The 21,753-nt window shown below is 37.6% G+C and overlaps 1 protein-coding gene across 1 annotated transcript; it reads left to right on the forward strand.

Moving 5' to 3' along the window:
- LOC109849166 (transducin beta-like protein 3) lies at window positions 161–13,438 on the forward strand. The gene is given in 15 exon segments (XM_020419010.1): window positions 161–374; window positions 377–513; window positions 1,929–2,111; window positions 4,031–4,180; window positions 5,392–5,612; window positions 5,699–5,984; window positions 6,129–6,263; window positions 7,996–8,114; window positions 9,082–9,238; window positions 9,350–9,596; window positions 9,692–9,768; window positions 10,651–10,770; window positions 11,913–12,043; window positions 12,116–12,290; window positions 12,908–13,438. Coding segments are annotated over 15 exon segments (2,640 nt in total). The 5' UTR covers window positions 161–256; the 3' UTR covers window positions 13,292–13,438.

Here is a 21,753-nt window from a genome sequence, read left to right on the forward strand (position 1 = left end):
TTCGATGAAAGAGTCTCGTTCGTTGAAGTTTCTGGGCTTGGGACTTGGGAGGTTTCGCTTCGCGGGTCGGGGTTAAGTTTCGGATCCATGTGACGATACTCAACCGACCCGACCCGGTAAACCCATACGCAACCCGCCCACACGTGCAAAGCCTCACCCCTGAAAATCTCGCCAAAACCCTAAAACCCCGGCTGTCTCTTCCTTCTCCCAAAACCCTCGCTTTCTCATCTCTCCTAATCGTCTTCCACCGCCGCCGATGGCGACTACGGCGTCGCAAGCCCTGAAGAAGAACTACCGCTGTGTCTCCTCCCTGCAGCAGTTCTACAGCGGGGGACCGTTCGCCGTCTCCTCCGACGGCGGCCTCATCACCTGCGCCTGACTCTCGAGGGGGATTCGGAGGCCGTCACTGCCCTAGCTCTGAGCCCCGACGATAAGTTCCTCTTCTCGTCGAGTCACAGCCGGCTTATTAGGGTTTGGGATCTTGAAACACTCAAGTGCATCCGATCATGGAAGGTAAAAGAGAGATAATTTCGTCATTTGTTAAAAGTTCTAGCTGTAGGTATTATTGGAAGTAGGCTTATTTGCACTTTAATACATCTAATGTTTCACCTTTATTAGCTTTGGTACTCAAAAGTTGTATTTTAACTCTTTGAGACTTCCAATTAATACCCCGAAGCTGCCAAACTCAAAAAAATTGAATTTTGGTAAGAAGATTTGTTTCTCATTCACTGTTCTATTTTTTGTTATTCTTGAAGAAAACTAACGTTATCTCTTCTGCACTTGAGAGTATCAAATTGTCAAAAGAGAACTTGAGGGTGTCAAAGTTAAAAAAGTGTGGAATTTTGAGGAATCAAAATGCAGATGACCTTTAAAAATAAAATGTTGCACGTTTTCTCAGTGCCTCATGACAATGAATGCAATAACCAGAACGATTTCTATGCTATACTATTCGTTTTTATTGTAATAGTGAAGCAAAAGTGTAGGAATGCGTTCTATTTATAGAAATGGAAGGACATGGTCTCATGGTTTAGTATGTAATTAAGCTTGCTTCAGTTTTATTAGGACGAATAGCATGAAGATGGTATAATAATGGAAGCAGTGTAAAAGATAGTCTGTCAAATTTATTACAATATTTCTGATACTGTACATTTTCTGAAGATTTTTGGAAGAAATTTTAGCTCCAACTTTTTTTCTTCTGTTACAGTTCCATAGATGTTTTTCTTCAGGACAAGGATATAACTCTGAAGTTTTCTTTTTTTCAAAGCAAAGCACTTTGCTGCACTATGTTGCTAGTTTTTGGAATTTGTGGAGGGAAATAATCTTGCATTTTTTATCTTGTAATAGTGAACTAAGAGAATCTAAATCCATAATACTCATTGTAATTTTTTGTAGCAAGAAGGCAGAAAGATGCAATCCATGTAAAGGATCATTTGCTTCAAACCTAATATGATTTTGATGAAGACTTATATAGACTTTTTAGGTATTTGGTTAAGTTTTAGCTCCAACCATTTCCAATCACTAACTTCACAGAAAATTTATTGCAAACTACAATTTGGTTCTGAGTTTTTATTAAATTACTCTTTTCTCATGTAAAACACATTCTCCTAGAATCTTGTTAAAAAAAAATTCTTCGGGGCTAGTGCTTGTATAATTTCTTCATGGAGGACCTGGTCCTCAATCCTGATGTAGAAAGCTTTTAATGGTAATGATATAATGCAAAATTAGAAGAACAAAGGTGTTACTGATAAATTTCACGTCAAGATCTGTGTTGTATATCACCCTCTTATTTGACAGAGTTTAGATATCTACTAGTTGGAGTTATACACGTATGCACACAGATTACGCTACTAAAGCATTAGAATAACCATTCCCTTCACCTTTTTAAGTTGGAAAAACCTTGTTTTAACTGAGTGATCTACCGATGATAGGGACATGAAGGTCCAGTAATGCACATGGCTTGCCATGCTTCAGGAGGGCTGCTTGCTACAGCGGGGGCAGATAAAAAAGTCTGTGTTTGGGATGTAGATGGTGGATTCTGCACACATTTCTTCAGAGGTCATCAGGGGGTTGTGACAAGCATTATTTTCCATCCTGATCCAAAGCGTTTGATTGTAAGTGGAAGAGTTGTCTTAGTTCTCTCTGAATATGTTTCTCTTTTCACTGTGCAAATTGATAGTATTAAATTATTACTGAAATGCAATAGTATTACCCTAATGCATACCCATACCCTCCATGTTCATTTGGATGCAATATGCATCAATGGGATAATGCACATTTGCAGTACAACAAATCGTGTTGGTTATTGGTCATTTGATCTTATTACCTCCACGAAACTTGGATGTTTCATGAGAGCTGTGCTAATGGGTTTGGCATGTATGGACATTCTAATGAGGCACAGTTCATTGAGACCTTGTTACCTATGAGGAAGATACAAAAGTTGGCTGTTGTAAAAAAAATCTGTAAGAATGAGGAAGATACAAAAGTTGGATGTTGTAAAAAAATCTGTAAGGAGGTCATTTGCTTTGATTCAGAAAGAAATCTAGTGTTACCTGACACTGGTTTAAAGTGTCTCTCAAATGCTTTCTGCTGAAATCAACGGAAATTGTCAACTTGGTAAAATATTCCTTATAATTATGCGAATTGGTCTGTTTTGATAGTAGAGGTACATCTACATGTACAAAAAAAAGATGCATGTACTAAGTACTGAGTAGTAGTTTTAAGTAGCAATAAATCACCTCTTACAGTCTTATTTATAATATATACCTTGGCACTTGCTTAATAGCACTGCAATTATCGACAGAAAATTGACAAGATCTTTCATTAGTTGAAGGCAAGGAAATCTAATTGGAACAACCAAAACATTGACATAAAGTAAACGTATAAGTTAACAATTTGTTATCCTGTGCTATGAACATGACTATATAAGAATCATACTGTGTGCAATCCCACATATATTCTACAAAATGAATTGGGGTACCTGATGTTGTTTTATTTCAAAGGTAGCTTTCTTCTGGTGTGCTATTTAAGATGATTTCTCCACCTTTAAATGTAATATTCTTTGTAATTCTACACATTCTCTCTTATTATCTTAATTGTGTGTGGCTTTATCATCTAAGGCCTTCAGGTTACATCATTGTTAAGAAGCCATAGTTATTGGCATGATACATTCTCCAACATTGTTTGTAGACCGCATAATTTTCTTTTGTGTACTAGATAATAAATACCATATTGATTTCAGTCTAATTAGCATATTCATAATAGTAAGATTATAAACAGCATCATTTCATAAAAAGGTCTCTAGAATTGTGTCACCTCTAGTCCCAAACCGAAGCCCGGGAAATGTCCTAGGTCCAGAATAAGCCCAAACTTGAACCACTGTCTCAGTCCTACTTAAGAATCCCAGGTCTATAACACTCCCTAACCAGTTCTTTTTGTGAGAATTGTCACAGTCTGGTAAATTCTAATCATCCTCTCTGAGTTGATTGACTTTATTGAATTTACAGAAATGGGACTTAGATGTTATTTTTGAGTGGGCACCAAGATAGATGAACACAAAGTACTTTCTCATGTATTCTTTCATCTTATTTTCAACTTTTGAGGTCAACATGTTCTATTTTCACTTGTTACAATGAGATAATTTGGCTTTACTTAGTTTATTTGGCAGCCTTAGTCATTCAACTAAACCAGCAACTATCTGTTCAGTTACCTAATGACATCGAACTAAAAGATATCCAAAGTGGGGACATGTTCTCATAGCTGAAATGAAAGCACCAGATGGGAATGTCTTTAGATAAAAGCACCTGTATGGAACTTACTGCAAAATATCGGATCTCAGTTTCTATGTCACCTTCCTGTTCATGAAGATTTTGGGGTCATGACCTTGAAGTTTGAGTAACATCCTTATTTTCCAATAGCCAGAAATCTATAGGTTTTTAGCTTAAAAGTGAAAAACATTGATCATTCTGTCTTTAACCTTTTACTTTTGGCAGGTGATCTATCTATTTGACCACTAACATATTGCTTGTCTCAGTTGTTTTCAGGAAGTGATGATACAAGCGTGCGCGTTTGGAGTCTTGAAAGTAAAAAGTGTATTGCGGTGCTTGAGAAGCATTTTTCATCAGTGACTTCCTTGTCAGTGTCTCAAGATGGTCTGACCTTGCTTAGTGCTGGAAGAGACCAGGCATGTTTGGACATTCTATTATTGATTAATGAACTAGTTAATGTTGACATATTTGCAGTAATATTTCTTTGCCCTGTCCTCTTTGATTGGTCTTGTAGTTGACACATCAAAGTTTTTGGATGCTAGGTTGTTCATGAGCTTTCTCTTTACATTTTCTCACAAAACCATCCCTTAACGTTGTGTTCTAGCATAGTTCTCTTTTGAGTAATGCTTTTTTCCTGTATGATCTAAAAGAAAGTCTCTCATCAACTATAGTCCATTTTGAATGACATCTAAAGTGCATTTTCTTTGCTTTTTTATTTAATGTGACAATACTGCAATGTGCACTGATGGCAGTAACCTGCCCTAATTGGTTATAATTGTCTACTATCCTTTTCTGTTCTCAATGGTAGCATGGTATGGACTAATCGTGTTGTACTCTTAAGATGATCCTCTATTATTATGTACATAATTAGAACCATGAAAGTGTACCAATTGAAAGTTTTCCTTATTCTCTGGTCAATTGGACCAGATTGCATTTTCTACTTAGCACATGCCTTTAAAGCTAAATGCTATCTTTTCTGGTCTAAGTTGTGAGCATTCACTCTTACAGAGAAAACTTTGACTGCTAACTTCTATCCTGAGTTCGAACCCCTAGTTTGATCAAATGCCATCTGTTATCTTGTGTTAGCAACTTAGCATACATGATTTCCCTTGGCCATAATAGCCAGTAGCTGGATGCTGTATCTCCTACATGGAACACGCTTCTTTATTCACTATCTACTCCTTACTGATTAAAGCTTAATCTTTATCCAAAAGTTTAGCATGTCGTCTTTGCCGCTGTGTTAATTTGGCTGTTTTGATCAGTAGCTCAGTAAATGCTTTGACTTGGTTTCGTCTTATTTGTTCATTCACAAGCATGTAAACAACAAGATCATTTTTTTAAGTGTAATTTTAGCTACTAGCAGATAACCCAATGATGCATCTTCTTGACAATTAAGCAAGAAAGGAAGAAGTCATTTAACTAGTTTAATATGGATGGTAAAGGTATATGATCCAGTAATGTGTAGCTTTAAGTTCTTCACTTGGTTTTGGATGAATAAACTAGTAGATTGTGTCTATACTTTTTCTTGTGCAATGACCTTCTCACCTACATATATATTATCAGGTTGGTTATTTATTTATTTAACTTTAGTCATTGCTACAAGAATTAATTGCTAAGATGTTTTCAGGTTGTCAATCTGTGGGACCTGCACAATTACAGCTTTCAGATGACTGTCCTAGTAAATGAGATGGTTGAAACTGTTTCTGCAATCTATGATGGTACTGCAGTATCTTCTTGCTTGGGGCTATGTGAATTGCCAATTGAGAAGAAAAATAAGAGTATTTCACCAGCTGTTTATTTTCTGACTGTTGGTGACTGCGGTATCATAAGCATATGGAGCTCTGAAGGGTAAGATCAGCATATTATTTGAGATTTTTTTCATCTAAAAGCTACCTATTTTATGTACTGTAACTTGTTTAACTTGATGTAAACAGTGGTACCTGCATATATAAGCAGCGAGCTTCAGATGTAATTTGTGGCCCGGATAAAGACAATGCTGAAAGAGGATTCACATCAGCTGTTATTTTGCCTTCTGACCAAGGGTTGCTTTGTGTCACTGGTGACCAGCAATTTGTTTTCTATCACCCTGAGAAATCTTCAGAAGGGGCTTTTCAGTTGAATTTGTATAAAAGACTTGTTGGATATAACGAAGAAATTCTTGATATGAAATTTCTTGGTGAAGAGGAAAAGTTTCTTGCTGTGGCTACAAATTTGGAACAGGTATTCCATCTCCTTTATAGCATATCTCCTGTTTGCTGAAATTCAAACTCTAGTGACCTTCCCTCTAAAATTTTCATTCTTCTACTTCTTGGATCGTATTTGCAACGCAATTTTCTTATTGGTCAACTTTGAATGTGAATACAGGTTCGAGTTTATGACATGGCATCCATGTCATGCTCTTATGTTTTGGCAGGGCATACAGATATTGTCATATGCTTGGATACATGCATATCAAGTTCTGGGAGGACACTTGTTTTAAGCGGGAGCAAGGACAATAATGTGAGTTGTTTCATTTCACCATCATAATTCTGTGGAGAGTTCTCTCCTCTTTCACAAGTCTCTCAGGAAATAATTCTTTATATGCAAGCCACACAGATCCATTTTTGCTCCTTATTCTTTTTTGTGGCATTGGTTTTATATTATTTGTCGCCAGCATGTTGCTTAGATTGGACTTGTATTTTACATCATTGCCTAGCTGGTTTTGATCTTGAAAAAGTTTTTTGCTACTTGAATTACAGCAGCTTAATGTTTTTACGGTTAGCATAGTTTCTACCTCGTTTATAGCAGACGTTGAAACTTCATAAATTTGTTGACATTTATACTAATTAAGTTGCAGAACTCGTAGGTAGTCTAAGTTTATTGCTAATATTATTTCCTTACTAGATCCTTATTTCATTCTTATCATTCTCTTTCATAAATGAAGAAGAAGATAGAAGCATGTGGCTCACAAAGTATGTGAAAGGAAGTGATAAAAAGATTCTTCATATATATGAGTGATAGTCCTGGTAGTTGTTATTTGAATAGAAGAAATATATTTAAGAGCTCCTTCACTAGGAAACTCGAGCCCTTTTGTATGTACATGTGATCATGAACATACATCTCTTTCATGCATAAACTTGTATGTATTTGTAGGTGCACTATTTCCAGACCATAGTCAAAGAACTCACTGTTCTTTCAGAAGGATGTGAATTACTTGTAACTAGTTAAATAGGTGCAGAATCACATATGATCCATTCTTTCAAGTGTTGCTCACATGTACATAAATTATAGTGTGTCGGAGCAGCTTCTCTGTTTTAATTTCAGTAACCATTTTTTTAGATATGCAAGACAATTAATCTTCTTAGTTTATCCGAATGTTGTCGCAATTTTCCCTTAATTTTATGCATGTTCAGATCTCCATTGAACGTTATTATGTTTATGCAGTTATTCTGGATACCAAACATTTGACTATGGTCTAGCAAATCTGAAATGACTCTTATATTATCCCAAAATGAAGTGCCTCTTATGCTGTTTGTATCTGATCCCATTGTTTGCTACTTATCTCATGATTCTCGAGTTTCCAATTTCAACTGCATTCATTAAGACAATGAGTGTCACTGAATAGCATGTTAAGATATGGATGATTAGGATATGTTAAATAATAGGATAAGAAATGAATAAAATTTTAAAAGTTAGAGGATGCTAGAATTAAGGGTAAGATGTGAGATCTTTCTTGAGATTCTTTTACATTTGCAATGGAAACCTATGAGTACATGCTTATTAAGATGGGTATATGATGTTTATCGATGGAGTGAGAAGGGCTTGGGACCGAACCAACCAAAATGTGTATTGGCACTGAAGTGGGATGATGCTTACTACAGCTGTTAATTTAAACTGAGAAATGTCGCATCAGCAAGCCAAATGGAGGAAAATGTTATTTTAACCTGAGACAGAGTATATGTGGTGTATTGTTCTGTTTTTACCCCACCTTTTTCTTGTATTTCCAAGCTGCCACATGTCAACTTGAAACTTACATCTTGTTTGTAGGTCTAGTAAAGTATATAGCTGGAATGTACTGGAAAATCCTTCTTGTTGCCTACATTGTAACAGCAGAATTTCCGTTTGGTAGCCAGAAATGTTGAGTCACTCAGTTCCAACTTACAAGTTACAACCTTTTGTTATAGTTTTGTGTCAAAAGGCTTCTTATGTAATTTTATTTTTTAAATTTATAAATAATATTTTCTTGTTATAGGTAAGATTATGGGATGTTGAAAGAAGAGGCTGTATAGGAATTGGTGAAGGACACACAGGAGCTGTTGGAGCTGTTGCTTTTTCAAGAAAAGGGAGAAACTTTTTCGTCAGCGGCAGTTGGTAAGCTATTGAAAAACTGTTCTCAGACATTAAAGCAGTTCTCCATTAAAAAAAAGAAAAAAGGTTGGTTATGGGCCTCAATTTTAGTTGGGAGTCACCAAAAGAGCTTTCGCAAGCATATGATTGTTTGTTAGTCTGAAGTCAAGCATCTGAGTTGGTGCAGCTTTCTTGCCTAGAGAAATTTCCATTAAAAAAATATTATATGGAGGGTTATTCGGTGGGAGGCACGCTGCAACCTGGGGCCATGTGTCCAAAATTCTTCTAGACAAGCATCAAAATGATGACCAGGGCGTTGGCATTATTATTTATGTAGGAATTGTCTTCATACCTGAGGCAGGCTATAAAACATCAGTGCTTCTGTTTATCATCTTATTTTCAAATTTCAATTGAGTTAAATGTTAAAAATTTATTTCCTTAGCTCGCAAGCCTAAGATATTCCATGTGAATAATCAATGAAGGAAGCGTGTCAACCCTCTACCTTAAATTTTTGGTTACTGATTAGTATTGAAAATATATTCTGTTTAATGTTAGTAGTATAACTACATAGGAAAACAATTTGAAATATATTCCATAGGAAAACAATTTGAAAATATATTAGCCTAAGATATTCCATAGGAAAACAATTTGAAATATATTCTGTTTAATGTTAGTAGTATAACTACATATAATCCCCTGAATCGTGAAAATTCTTTTGTTCAAAGTTAGTAATTTGACCCTCATCATTTCAATAATTTCAGCCCCTACCCTGTGCAAAGATCACTTCAATGAGGGAATTCTTTTGGCGTGTATATGATTATGTAATTGCTTAAAATCTCTTCTGCTGGCAGGAAAAACCCAACATAAATATTCAGTTTATAAGACTCTGAAAACAAGACCCGGAATATTTCTTTGTCCATGTCTTCTCCTTTTTTTAAATTGGTCTATTTCCTTAAGTGTGTGTTACAAAATCTCTTTTTCCCTCCTTAAGTGATCGTACAATCAAGGTGTGGAGTATTGACGGTGTCTCAGGAGATTTGGATCAGGAGATTAAACTTAAATCAAAAGCAACTGTGGCTGCACATGATAAGGATATAAATTCTCTTGCTGTTTCCCCAAATGATAGTCTTGTCTGCAGTGGTTCTGAGGTTAGCAAGTCTCATCTTATATTGTCCAAATGTCTCTTAGATTATTACCACAAGTACCTTTCTCAAGCAGTCTTACCTGAATATTTATTGTAACATCTGCAATTATGTTAGGATCGCACTGCATCCGTATGGAGGCTTCCCGATTTAGTACTCACGGTGTCTCTTAGGGGACACAAGAGAGGAATATGGTCTGTCGAATTCTCGCCAGTGGAGCAATGTGTGATAACATCTTCTGGCGACAAGACTGTAAAAATATGGGCCATTTCTGATGGTTCATGTTTGAAAACATTTGAAGGTCACACTTCCGGTGTGTTAAGAGCTTCATTCCTCACTCGTGGCACCCAGTTTGTTTCATGCGGTATTTTTCCTTTCTGACTATGAACTATTTATTGGTTGAACTTTTTATTCTCACTCCATTACAATTAAAACACTTGGTATGTTTCTCCTTTTAAGGTGGTGATGGTTTGGTTAAACTGTGGACTATCAAGTCAAATGAGTGCATTGCTACGTATGATCAGCATGAAGGAAAGGTATTGCTATCCTCACAATTCTCTGTTACTCCTGCATTATTGTGGGAACTTGGTACCATATAAATTGCATGCAGATACATGTGATCACATAGTTGCTGAAGAGGTGCTGTTATCATGAATATGAGTCTCTTCTCCGAAACCATCGCTCTGACAAATCGAAATTTTTCTATATTGGGCACAAACCTCTTGCAGTAGCACCAAATCGGATTTGGTCTGGATCAGGCTCAAACTGCATGCCTGTTGTTTGATCAGTTTGGGTGCGCCAAAACCTACCCGACTATGACATCTGGTTTTGATCCAATAAATGGACAGAATTTTCCTTTTCTCTCTCAATTTCTAAGCCCTATTCTGTAACCATGTATTGAAACTGTGACGTTCCAATGCATTCGAGGGCTTGTGGTACTTGGCAAAATATACCTTCATTACCTGGAAGATTGTACAGAAAGAAGAGAATCTTTTTGGGAAAGAAATCTGTTCTGTTATTGCAAGAACACTAGCACCTTGATTACTTTGTCCTGCTTTGTCCTCTTAGTAAAGGTACATGGAAGCTAATCAGACGCTTCTATCTATTATTATAGCAAGCTTCATGCAGATATAATAATATATTTTAGATACATTATTAACCAGTTAAAAGCCTATTATTGGACTGCCGAGGCATTCGTGTTACAGACTCTATTTATGGTGGGCAGTGAGAAAGCTGTTCCTTCTACTTTCTGTGGCCCTTTAATTCGTGTAATATTCCTCTATTAACACCCATATCACATAACCAACAGTACACCTGAGGGGGAGTTATTTCTTATATAATTAAAGTACAAATTACAACTGTATTTCTTGAGTGGTACTTCTTTTCTCCGCTTATGTCATTTGTTCTTTCTTTTGCAGATTTGGGCACTGGCTGTTGGCAAGAAGACAGAAATGCTTGCAAGTGGTGGTACTGATGCTGTAGTTAATTTGTGGCATGATAGCACTGTTGCAGAGAAGCAGGAAGCTTTCCATAGAGAAGTAAGCATCTTAAGTTGAGCATTGTGATGTGTGTTATGACTCCCACCAGACTTTAGCTATCTGTCCTGCATGTTAAATCTTTAAGATCATCGGGCGAAACCTGTCGAGGATTCACTTAAAAACTTTGTGAATGCTTATCTATGAGATGTAGAATTTTCAGTTATGGAAATGCTAGACGATTGGCATGCACAACGTATGTGGCATCAAACTTAACACAACACCTCTTAGATATCAAGGCAATGTGTATATGTGTATGTTTTGTGTGTGTTGGCGTGTGCATGTCTTATATAGATTTATGTTCCAATATCATAGACGGGTCCCTATAGTTACTGTAAATCATACACACAATGGCAAAGCACATGACTAAAATTTATTCTTATAAAATTTGAATGGATATATAATTTCAACTTCTCTAATGTGATTCAAATTTCAAAGCTCGCACTTAGAGGGGTTTATCAGTGAGAAAATACAAAAGGAGGTTGGGTAGAATTATAACTTGGGGCATGTAATCTTTTCTCTTCTGTGAAGGAGTCACAACAATAATAGCCAACTTACAATGGTATGAATACTGATAAGAGTATATGCTTTCAAAATTATATTTGAGGGCTCATGATCAGGGAGGCCTGCAAAGTTATAACAGTGTTAGTAATGAGAGATTCTAAGTTCAGTCCTTAATACCGCTTTTGTTCCCCTGCAAAAGGAAGGGAAGGTTTTAGCGGTTTCTATGCAAAGAGTTCAAAGACATGTAAAACATGAATATATACTTTGAGGGGATGACTGCTTGCAGAAGTGTCAATTCAGTGGTTTCTACATTTTATATGATGAATTCATTTATTTTTTTAAATCAAAATTCAATTCTTGGTAAGTTGACGGTAAATTGACTTTTAAGTTGGAGCCCAAGTGTTTTTATACTTTGTTCAAAATTTCTTTCATACCATGCTTTATGGTTTGATCCAAACTTCAGTAACTCATGACATCCTTTTCTATAAGAACTTCATATGTTGTGACATACTCATTCATATGTTGCATTGTCCAGAGATTTTCCTGCCACACGCTCAGTGTTACACATAGTAGAGAGAACAAAGTAGGTTTTGCGGACAGGTTCCTACGATATTTAATTTCTGGTTGTCCTCTTATTACAGCAAGAAGCCACTGTGAGAGGTCAAGAGCTGGAGAATGCTGTTAAAGATTCTGATTTTACGAGAGCAATTCAACTTGCATTTGAACTCCGGAGACCACACCAACTTCTTGATTTGTTTTCGCAATTGTGTAGGTAAGCAACAGCCTGTAACTCTTTTTTTTTGTTCACCATTTGTATTTTGCTTATAGTCAGTTCAATATGCAGGAGAAAAGGTTCAGACGAGTCACTAGAGAAGGCTCTGACCGCTTTTAGTAAGGAAGAACTTCGTGTACTTCTGGAATATATACGGGAGTGGAACACAAAGCCCAGACTGTGCCATGTTGCGCAATTTGTTCTTTCCTGCGCATTTAAAATTTTCTCCCCAACCGAGATTATGGAGGTAATAGACCCCTGTGCAATATAATTATTTCTCTGAAATAAGTTTTGTTGCCACTTGAGCTAACATGCCATGCTGCCACGTATTTATCTCAACAACCGGATATGGTCTCTCCCTTTATGAAAGATGTCAGCTAGAAAAGTGTACGGCTTCTATTTTGAGTGGAAATAGATAAGGACTTAAAAATGTGTTCGGCAAAAACTTATCCAAGATTGGACTAGTTTTTGTAGTTCAAAAAAAGAGTTCCTTATCTAGATTATCTTTGGACCACCTCCACTTGGGTTCAATCTTAACCCAGTTCAGGCCTTAACCGGATTAGTGTAAAGTTGCAAAACACACCCTTTAATTCCATGTTCTGTTGCAAAAATATTTTTGTACACCAACTCTAGTCACCAAATCTTTTAGCAGCACGGTACTGGTTTACTATATATGTGCCTCCAGAGCTAAAAAAACTGCTAGTCACTTCTTTTCTCTTTCCTGAGAATTTGACCCTCCACTTTTCAATGAGATTTATCTGTATATGTGCTATATGCTGCCTGGAATTTTTTCGCATTAAGTACAAAATTTATTTTGTCAAACTAACAAGTTAAATGCGGATCATGTCATCATGAAATTTTCAGGTAAAAGGCGTGAGTGAGCTTCTTGAAGGCCTTATACCTTACTCTCAGAGGCACTTCAGCAGAGTTGACAGGCTCGTAAGAAGCACATTCTTATTGGATTATGTTCTTGTCGGAATGTCAGTGTTGGATCCAGATATCAATGCAACATCATCCAAATCGGAAGCTATATTGCCTTCAGATAACCGATTGGTGTCCTCAAATAATGGGCAAATAGACGATAAATCAACAAATGAGAATGTTAGTGATGATAAAATGTCGTTGCCAGAGATGGAGGAAAGGCCTTCATCCAAGAAACGGAAGTCCAGCAAATCAAAGAAGTCTGGAGAAAAGAAAGCCAAGTTGGCATCACAAAAAGAGGTTTCGGCAATTTCAGTGGGGGCGTAAAACTCCAATTATTGTGTGCTGTATGATCTAAGTTGGTAATATGGTTTTCTGTTAAAGTTATGTTTTTTTTTTCTTTTTGGGCGCACCCATTTTTGTATCTTAACATCATCATTTTATAGCAGTTTATTGCTTTGAGCAATTTTGAAAGCCTAGTGAGTCAACAGAATTTCTATTTACAAAAGAAACCCATCTGAGTTACTCTTGATGCTCTTTATTTTGCATAATGCTAGTCGATTATAGTGATCTTTTCTTGGATAGCTTTTGTGATTAGTGCATACTTTACTGTTTAAATAACATATATAGATGTTTGTGTAAAATGGATTTTGGTTCCTATTTTTTTATTGAAAGTTGATTATTTTGGACATATTTTGTTTGTAATCTAATCTAATCTATCTAATGTATATAAATATATATACACAATTCTAAAAGTGTGGGGGATGTTAAAATTTTTTTTACCTATAAAGCCCTCTAAATTTCATGTGTATTACAAAATTACCTTCTTGACATTCCCATTCAATTACTTAATAAGAAATTTGATGGCATAATAGTAATTTTAAGCTATTGCTTGGACAAATTAATTATATCCTTTTGCTCTTTTGCAAGGCTTACAACAGCAGCATCTGTTGTCTATGCCCATTTCATTTGATTTATCCCTTGCAATAATTCCTCTTTTTTTAGTAAAATGAGGATTAGTAAAATTTTTCAATAGTCTAAAATTAAACAAATAACTTCTAGAGTTTTAAATGTTCATCTTCTGTCATAATTGAACCTCCCATTAGAGCAACTGCAACCGGGCTGCATTTCTCCAAAATGCAGCCCGGTGACATTCCAACTGAGCTCCAAAAAATGGAGCATGGCTACAAACTCCCCCACCAGCTGTATATTTGGAGTTTTTCCTCCAAATATGCAGTCCCTTCTATATCACTATTCACCAAAAAAATCCCTATTTTACCCTTCAAACTAACTAATTACTTTTAGGTATTCCATTTAAAATCAACATAAGTTTATTTCTACTAATTATTTTTAAATAAAAGTTTTAAAGTTGGAAATGTCTCGTCGATACCTTCAAAATGAGACTAATATTGAATAATATTAATTGAAATATAAAATTCCAAAAACCAAGTAATTAAAAATAAAAATGTATTAGAAAATTAGATGGAAGTTAAACATACTAATATTGAAATACATCGAAACTTGAATCAAAAAAGTTACATCGCTTCATTTCCATGTCTTTCCCACAAATGTTCAATCAATGCATTTCGCAGTGCAAAATGAGCTTCTTTGTCTTTCAACCTCTTATGTCGAGCAAGGAACCGTTAGAATCTTTCAGTTTCGGTTATCTCCATATTTTCAGCATTCGGAATTGATTGTGGATTTAAAATGACGACATCTTCTTACTCGTCGCGTTCATCTTCGACAATCATATTGTGCATTATAATACAAGCAGTCATGATATCATGCAGAGTTCGTTTATCCCAAAAACGGGCTGACCCCTTGATGATAGCAAATCGTGATTGGAGAACATCGAATGCCCGCTCCACATCTTTTTGACATGCTTCTTGCATCATTGCAAAATATTGTTTCTTTTTATCATCGGAATTGGAAATGGTTTGAACAAGTGTTGATCATTTCGGATATATGTCATCGGCCAAATAATAACCAACATCATAATTTTTAACTTGAATTGTGTAATGAGCAGGAGGAGCAATATCTTATGATAGATTGTCGAACAAATTAGACGACTGCAATACATTAATATCATTATTGGATCCTGGTAAGCCAAAGTATGTGTGTCATATCCATAGATCATATGATGCTACTGCCTCAAGAATAATTGTTGGACCTCCATGATGTTCTGAGTATTGTCCTACCCACGCTGTTGGATAATTTTTCCATTGTTAATACATACAGTCTAGACTTCCCAACATTCCTGAAAAAAATCTTTCTTCGCCCTTTTGCAATAACCTTGCAATATCATCAACATTGGGGGTCCTTAGATATTCATCTCCATATACTTCTATAATTGCTCTACAAAATTTCTTTAAACATACAATTGCAGTTGACTCACCGATTCTAACATATTCATCAGTACTATCTGCTGATATTCCATACGCCAACATGCGAAATGCCGTTGTTACTTTTTGTAAAGTTGATAGCCCAAGTTTGTCGACACCATCCATCTTTTGTACGAAGTTGTCATGCTCACGCACCGCCTCGACTATACGAAGGAATAAACTCATTTGCATCCGGAACCTTCTACAGAATAGATTTGCACCATATTTATGATTATCAAAAAAATAGTCATTGTAGGGTCGAGAATTACCTTCTTCCCTCCCGTGATTGATCACCAAATGACCAGGAACTGAGCCAATACGCTTTGGTTGCTCTGCCTCTTGAGAGAGATAAGTCATTATTTTATTATTAGGCATATACACGAGCTAAGATTTCATCTTCCTTCTCTCATTGTGTCATATCTTCCTCCTAATCTTTAATGTACTGAGAAAATGTTTCATCGTCAGAAGAAGAAGAAGAAGAAGAAGAGGGTATATGTGACGGTTCGGCTCCATAGTTCATTGTTGAAGAAGTTGTTTATAGAAATAAAAATATAAGTTGTGAGTTGAGGGATGTAATATCATTATATAATATTTCTCCCCGCATAGGATTCTTTTTTAGCATTGGATTCTCTTGGTGTTGGAGACTCCTCACATTGGATTCTCCTCATGTTGGAGACTCCCCACATTTGATTCCTTTCATGTTCCCCATATTGGATTCCTTTCGTGTTGAAGACTCCCCATATCCGATCCCTATATAATACTTGCACAATTTTTATATCTCCACCACAACTCTTCTTATTCTATATTCATAACTCTTTGCATCCCTTAATCATAATAGTATCATCCTCAACAACTTTATCTCCTTAGATTATGGCATCCAGTCGCGGAAATTTTTTTTTACAAGAAGAAGACCAAATTCTATGCGCCGCGTGGCTCGAAATTTCTCAAGACCCAATCATGGGTTCTAATCAAAAGAAGGACAAGCTATGGGAATGAATTTCTGCTTTATTTCATGAAAGGGGTTTTAGTATTTGTACTGCTCAAAGGACTCTGAAGTCTCTCTCATGCCGAATGCAATTAATTATGAAGGCCATCAGTAAATTTCGAGAATGCATTCGACAAGTCGAGCGCCTAAATCCAAGCGGTGCTTCTAAGATTGACATTGTAAGTAATCATTATAATAACAAGAATCTTGATTATCATCTATTATCATGTTATTAATATTTGTTTCTTCCTCTCTTGTGGTAGATTAAAAGAGCTAGGATAATATTTGTAGAAGATCCAGAAGAGAGAAAGGGGTTTATATTTGATCATGTTTGGTCAATTTTAAAAGATGTAGAGAAATGATCAAATATAAGTGTCAGATCGCCTGCAATTTTCAAAACTTCAAAGCCCCGCTCATCTCAAGGATCAGATTCAAGTTCTCATGTCATCGATTTAAATGAGGATTGTAGGCTGTCTAAAAATCACAATAGATAGCTTATCCCCCATCAACCACCGATGATGGAAGTTACAATCTGACGACTTCCAGAAGGCTGTAATCTGAAGACTTTCGCACTCCACAACAGTTAAAGCCAGGATTACTGAACAACGGTCCTTGCAATGCACCACAGAAGAAGCTACAAGTCAAATAGCTCATTCTGAGACGCGGATGTCATCCCCGCGTCACCACTTTGGAAATGTGAGCGACCCTCGCGTCGCCAAGCCACGGCGACCCTCGCGTCGCCAAGCCACGGCGACCCTCGCGTCGTCAAGCCACAGCGACCCTCGCGTCGTCAAGTTTCAACATCAAAACGCCAGGGTCGAACACCGCGTTTCAACATCAAAACGCCAGGGTCGAACCTCGCGTTTCAACATCAAAACGCCAGGGTCGAACCTCGCGTTTCAACATCAAAACGCCAAGGTCGCACCCCGCGTTACAATATCAAAACGCCAGGGTCGAACCCCGCGTTACAACATCAAAACGCCAGGGTCGAACCCGCGTTACAACAAGCCAAAACGCGAGTGACCCTCGTGTTCATTGGTGTTCAGCCAACACCCAACCTCGCGTCTCAATCCTAAGACGTGAGGTTAGGGTCCTGAACGCCAACGTGGGCGTTTGACTCATTCAACATGAGTTGAACGGTTCTAAAACCGTTTCCCACGATTTGGGGGCGGTTACACCCCGCTTAGGAGAGATTTAAGGGGCGGTTTCACCCCCTTAATCCTCTATAAATAACTGAAGATCAATTCAGTTCGGGGGCTCTTCTGGCTGGGGTTCGGTGGGATTTTCTCAGCTAAGATCGACCACCATAGCTTTCCTCTGTCCTTGGCTTATTAACCGATCTTCGGTTCAAATCAACTCTTTTACAGAGTTCTTCTAAACTCGTTCAGAGTTCTCAAACTTGCCACGCAAGTTCTCCACAACGTCAAATCGTGAGGAGAAGACATCGTTCCAGTGAATCAAAACGTGCGGATCGTCAACGGAGAGCAAACTCGACGCAAGCATTCGGGGGAGACACTCCATCGCCATCGTGAAGAACCCAGTTTTAAACAAAGAGGAAGAACCAATTTCGTTTTCCTCTCTTTTGTAATCAAGTTGTAACCGAGATCAAAGGAATCAAAATCAAATTTTCTTTATTCTCTTCTTTGCAATTTTCCCTGCATACAAGGATAATGAGGGATATACTTATAATGACGACGATATGCCAACAAGTCGGCCGACAAGAAGGAAGAAAGAGAAGATGAGGAGGCGACATGCAATTGAAAAGAACCTCGACTTTGAAACTCTCAATAAAAGTAATCAAGAAATTGTTGATATTTAAAAAAAAGTCATGAACAACGAGAAAATGATAGACTGACAATGCACCAGATTATGATGTTAATGGCTAAAAACGATAAGAAAAAATTAGATCTTCAAAGGGAACGATAGGAAAGTAAAATTATGTTGATTAATCTTGATATTATTACTGATCTTTCGGAAGGCGAGTATTTCGAATTAAAAAAATAAGATATTTTAAATAGAAACACAACTGGAGGTTCTTCATCTGCTATTCCTAATCCTGAATATAGTTATGCAGAAAGTCAATACGGAATACCTAACTATAGAAGCGGTGAATATGGAGGAAATGACCAGCCCCCTTTTTAATTTTTTTCATGTACTTTATTTTTCTATGTAATACCGCTGAAGTTAATATTATGCTATATTTTTTATGCTTGCTTCAAATATGCAGTCCCCTCCATATCACTATTCACCCAAAAAAATTCTATTTTACCCTTCAAACTAACTAACTACTTTTAGATATTCCACTTATGTCCTATTTAATTATTATTTTATAATTTTTATATAATTTTAAAATAAGTAAAAGAATTGTTAAATTGAGAGAAATTGAAATGGAGTTGGAAATGGAGGAGTGTGTTTGGAGTTGCAAAGCTCTATTTTGCATATTCCTTAGAATATGCTTCAGTGGGGAGTGCAAAATGTAGTCCCAGATTGGAGCTGCTCTTAATCATTCATCTCTTGAAATTTTGATCATCCATCTTATAATCTATTCTTCTATACAGTAATTCTCTCTCCTCTCCCCGCCACAGTAATCCTCTCTTCTCACCGCGTTACAGATTTCATGTTGTGCGCGTCGCGGAAGCGTGACAACCAAACGGGCGTGCTTCGAGAACCAAATCAAACAAACGTCGAGATAAAGGCCAAACAAATGAAAACAATGGCACAAATCCAAACATAATAGTTTTACGTGGTTCGGCAATTGCCTACGTCCACGGGGCAAGAAGGGGATGGGGTTTTCACTAATAGAGAAAGAGTACAAACTGAGATTACAAATCACTCGAAGGAACAAACTAATCCCACCAACAAATCTCTCAACCTCTCAACCAATAACCCTAAACAAATAGCTCAGAAAATACCTCTTTTCTGTGCTCCAAATACCCCTAATTTTTTTTCTCCACCAATTTTCTCTTCCAATTGTTCTATATATATAGAAATCCTAAAATCATAAACATACTAGGAATTCTAAACCAAAACCAAATCAAATTAGGAATCCTAATAACCTATTACCAAAATAGATTAGGAATCCTAATAACCTCATGTTACCAAAATAGATTAGGAATCCTAATAACCTCATGTTACCAAAATAGATTAGGAATCCACTATCCAACAATTCTCCACCTCGGCGAAGTTTTCCCAAAACCGAGCCGACACCGACCAAACCAAATGCCTCACTTGTTGTGTCCAGTACGAAGTGAAACGATCCACAACAACAGACTCAATCCACAACAAGTCGAGACCCAAACGGGAGTGCGAACACTCACCCAAACGTCGGTATCTACTCACCAAATCGGCTGCATCAAAACTGACTGCCTACGTATCCTCTTGCCCAAGGAATCAAGCCTTCACGTAGTTCACCCAAATGACCTCCAAATGCCTCAATCCACTAGAAGAGTTCGCAACCCTTCTCCAATATCACGATCAAGTTTACGGCTGATAGCACCTCCAATGGCTCCAAACTGAAATAATCCAAACATCTCCACCTGAGATGAACCAATGGCCATATCCAGACTACATCCATCAGCTGTACTCGAATCAATCAACCTATCATCTGCATCCAAATCAACACGATTCCCAATCTGTGTCACATCAGCTGGAATCCCAAATGATGCAGTATGATCTGGAGTTTTCTCCCAATGTGGAGTAGCATCACTCTCCACCCGCTGCGATGTCCCAAAGATCTGATCACCACTCTCCACCTGCCAAGAGTCAAACGTGACATACCTGCTCAGAACAAAGTCAGAAGCCAACACCTGATAATCAAACACGCCTCTGAATCTCAAATGTGCTATCGGATCAAATCTCACATCCACGATGTGACCGAGTGCTGGGTAGCCAAACATCCGACGCAACCCAAAATCTAAAGCAGCTTCACCAGATCCCATATCTATACATGCAGCAGTTGGCAACCTGTACATGAGACGGCCTAAACATGTCGTAGCCTGCACACCAATGCCAATGCTCGACATCAAACGCCGATCCTCCTCCAGAAAGGAACAGCTACCCAAATCTGCCATCTCGCCTTGTCGCCTCAAAGTTTTCACACCAATGAAGTGTCTCAAACTGCCATGAGCTCGGCACAAATACAGTAGGTCCCTCTTGTACCTCCCTCTACAACCAGAATAAAGTACCTTCACCTTACTGCCAATGTACTTCTTCAACTGTTGTTGACTACTAGGACTTTAAAACCAACGGGACTTGGTTGCAACCCTCAAATGCCTAGTACAATCCCCAACATAGGAAACTAAAATACTAATTTATCTTCCAATGATGCCTCTTTGGAAAGCCCCCAAATGCCTGACTGAACACCAAATAGAAGACCCCTCAATCATCGAATAGAAGTGCCAAACTCCACCTCGGTCTCCTTGCTCATACCAACGTGCTCAAAAGGACTTCAATATGCAGGTCAAAGGCACTTCTCAACAATCCAATGCACCGTATCAATAAACAAATAACCCAGCCTCAAATCCTTCTATCTCGGCCAACTATCTCAAAGCACCAACAAATGAAGAATAGATCCAAACTGATAAAGGAGAGAATTTTACCTCCAAATGAAACCCTAACAAGAGTCTCCAAACGATCTCACCCCGCACGACGGCAACGAGATCCACAAATAGGAAAAATCTCACCTTTATCTCCAAACGAAGCCCTCGAAGAGCCTCCAAAGCGATCTACTCCTCCAAATAGCCCAAGCGCCAACAAACCAATGCGGAATAAACGAAGAATAGATCCAAACTAAAAAAATAGAGTCTTTACCAAAAAGATCCCACATTTCTCACCAAACGAAGCCCTAGCCAAACTTCCAAATTGATCTACTCCTCTAACCAAGACAAAACCCTAGATCTAAAATCTGAAGCTCTGATACCATTTGTTGTGCGCGTCGTGGAAGTGTGACAACCAAACGGGCGTGCTTCGAGAACCAAATCAAACAAACGTCGAGATAAAGGCCAAACAAATCAAAAACAACAGCACAAATCCAAACACAATAGTTTTACGTGCTTCGGCAAATTGCCTACGTCCACGGGGCAAGAAGGAGATTGGGTTTTCACTAATAGAGAAGAAGAGTACAAACTGAGATTACAAAACGCTCAAACCAATCAACTAATCTCACCCGAATCCATCCCATCCCCGCCGCCGCCGGCCGCCGTCACTGATCCTCCCTCGAATCGAAAGGTAATTTCTCGCAGGATCTAGGAAGCAAATTTGGGGGAGAATTGAGAATTTAAGAAACAAGAATGAATTTGGGAGAGATCGGAGCACTAGGAGGGAAGTTATTAGTTGCTCATTTTCTAATCATATATAATTTTTAGGATGGATTCAGAGAAAGAGAGCTTATTATGTTTATATTGTTTTTTTTCCCACGTGAGTGG

Source organism: Asparagus officinalis, chromosome 1, assembly GCF_001876935.1.
Source record: "Asparagus officinalis chromosome 1, Aspof.V1, whole genome shotgun sequence".
Classification (NCBI taxonomy): domain Eukaryota; kingdom Viridiplantae; phylum Streptophyta; class Magnoliopsida; order Asparagales; family Asparagaceae; genus Asparagus; species Asparagus officinalis.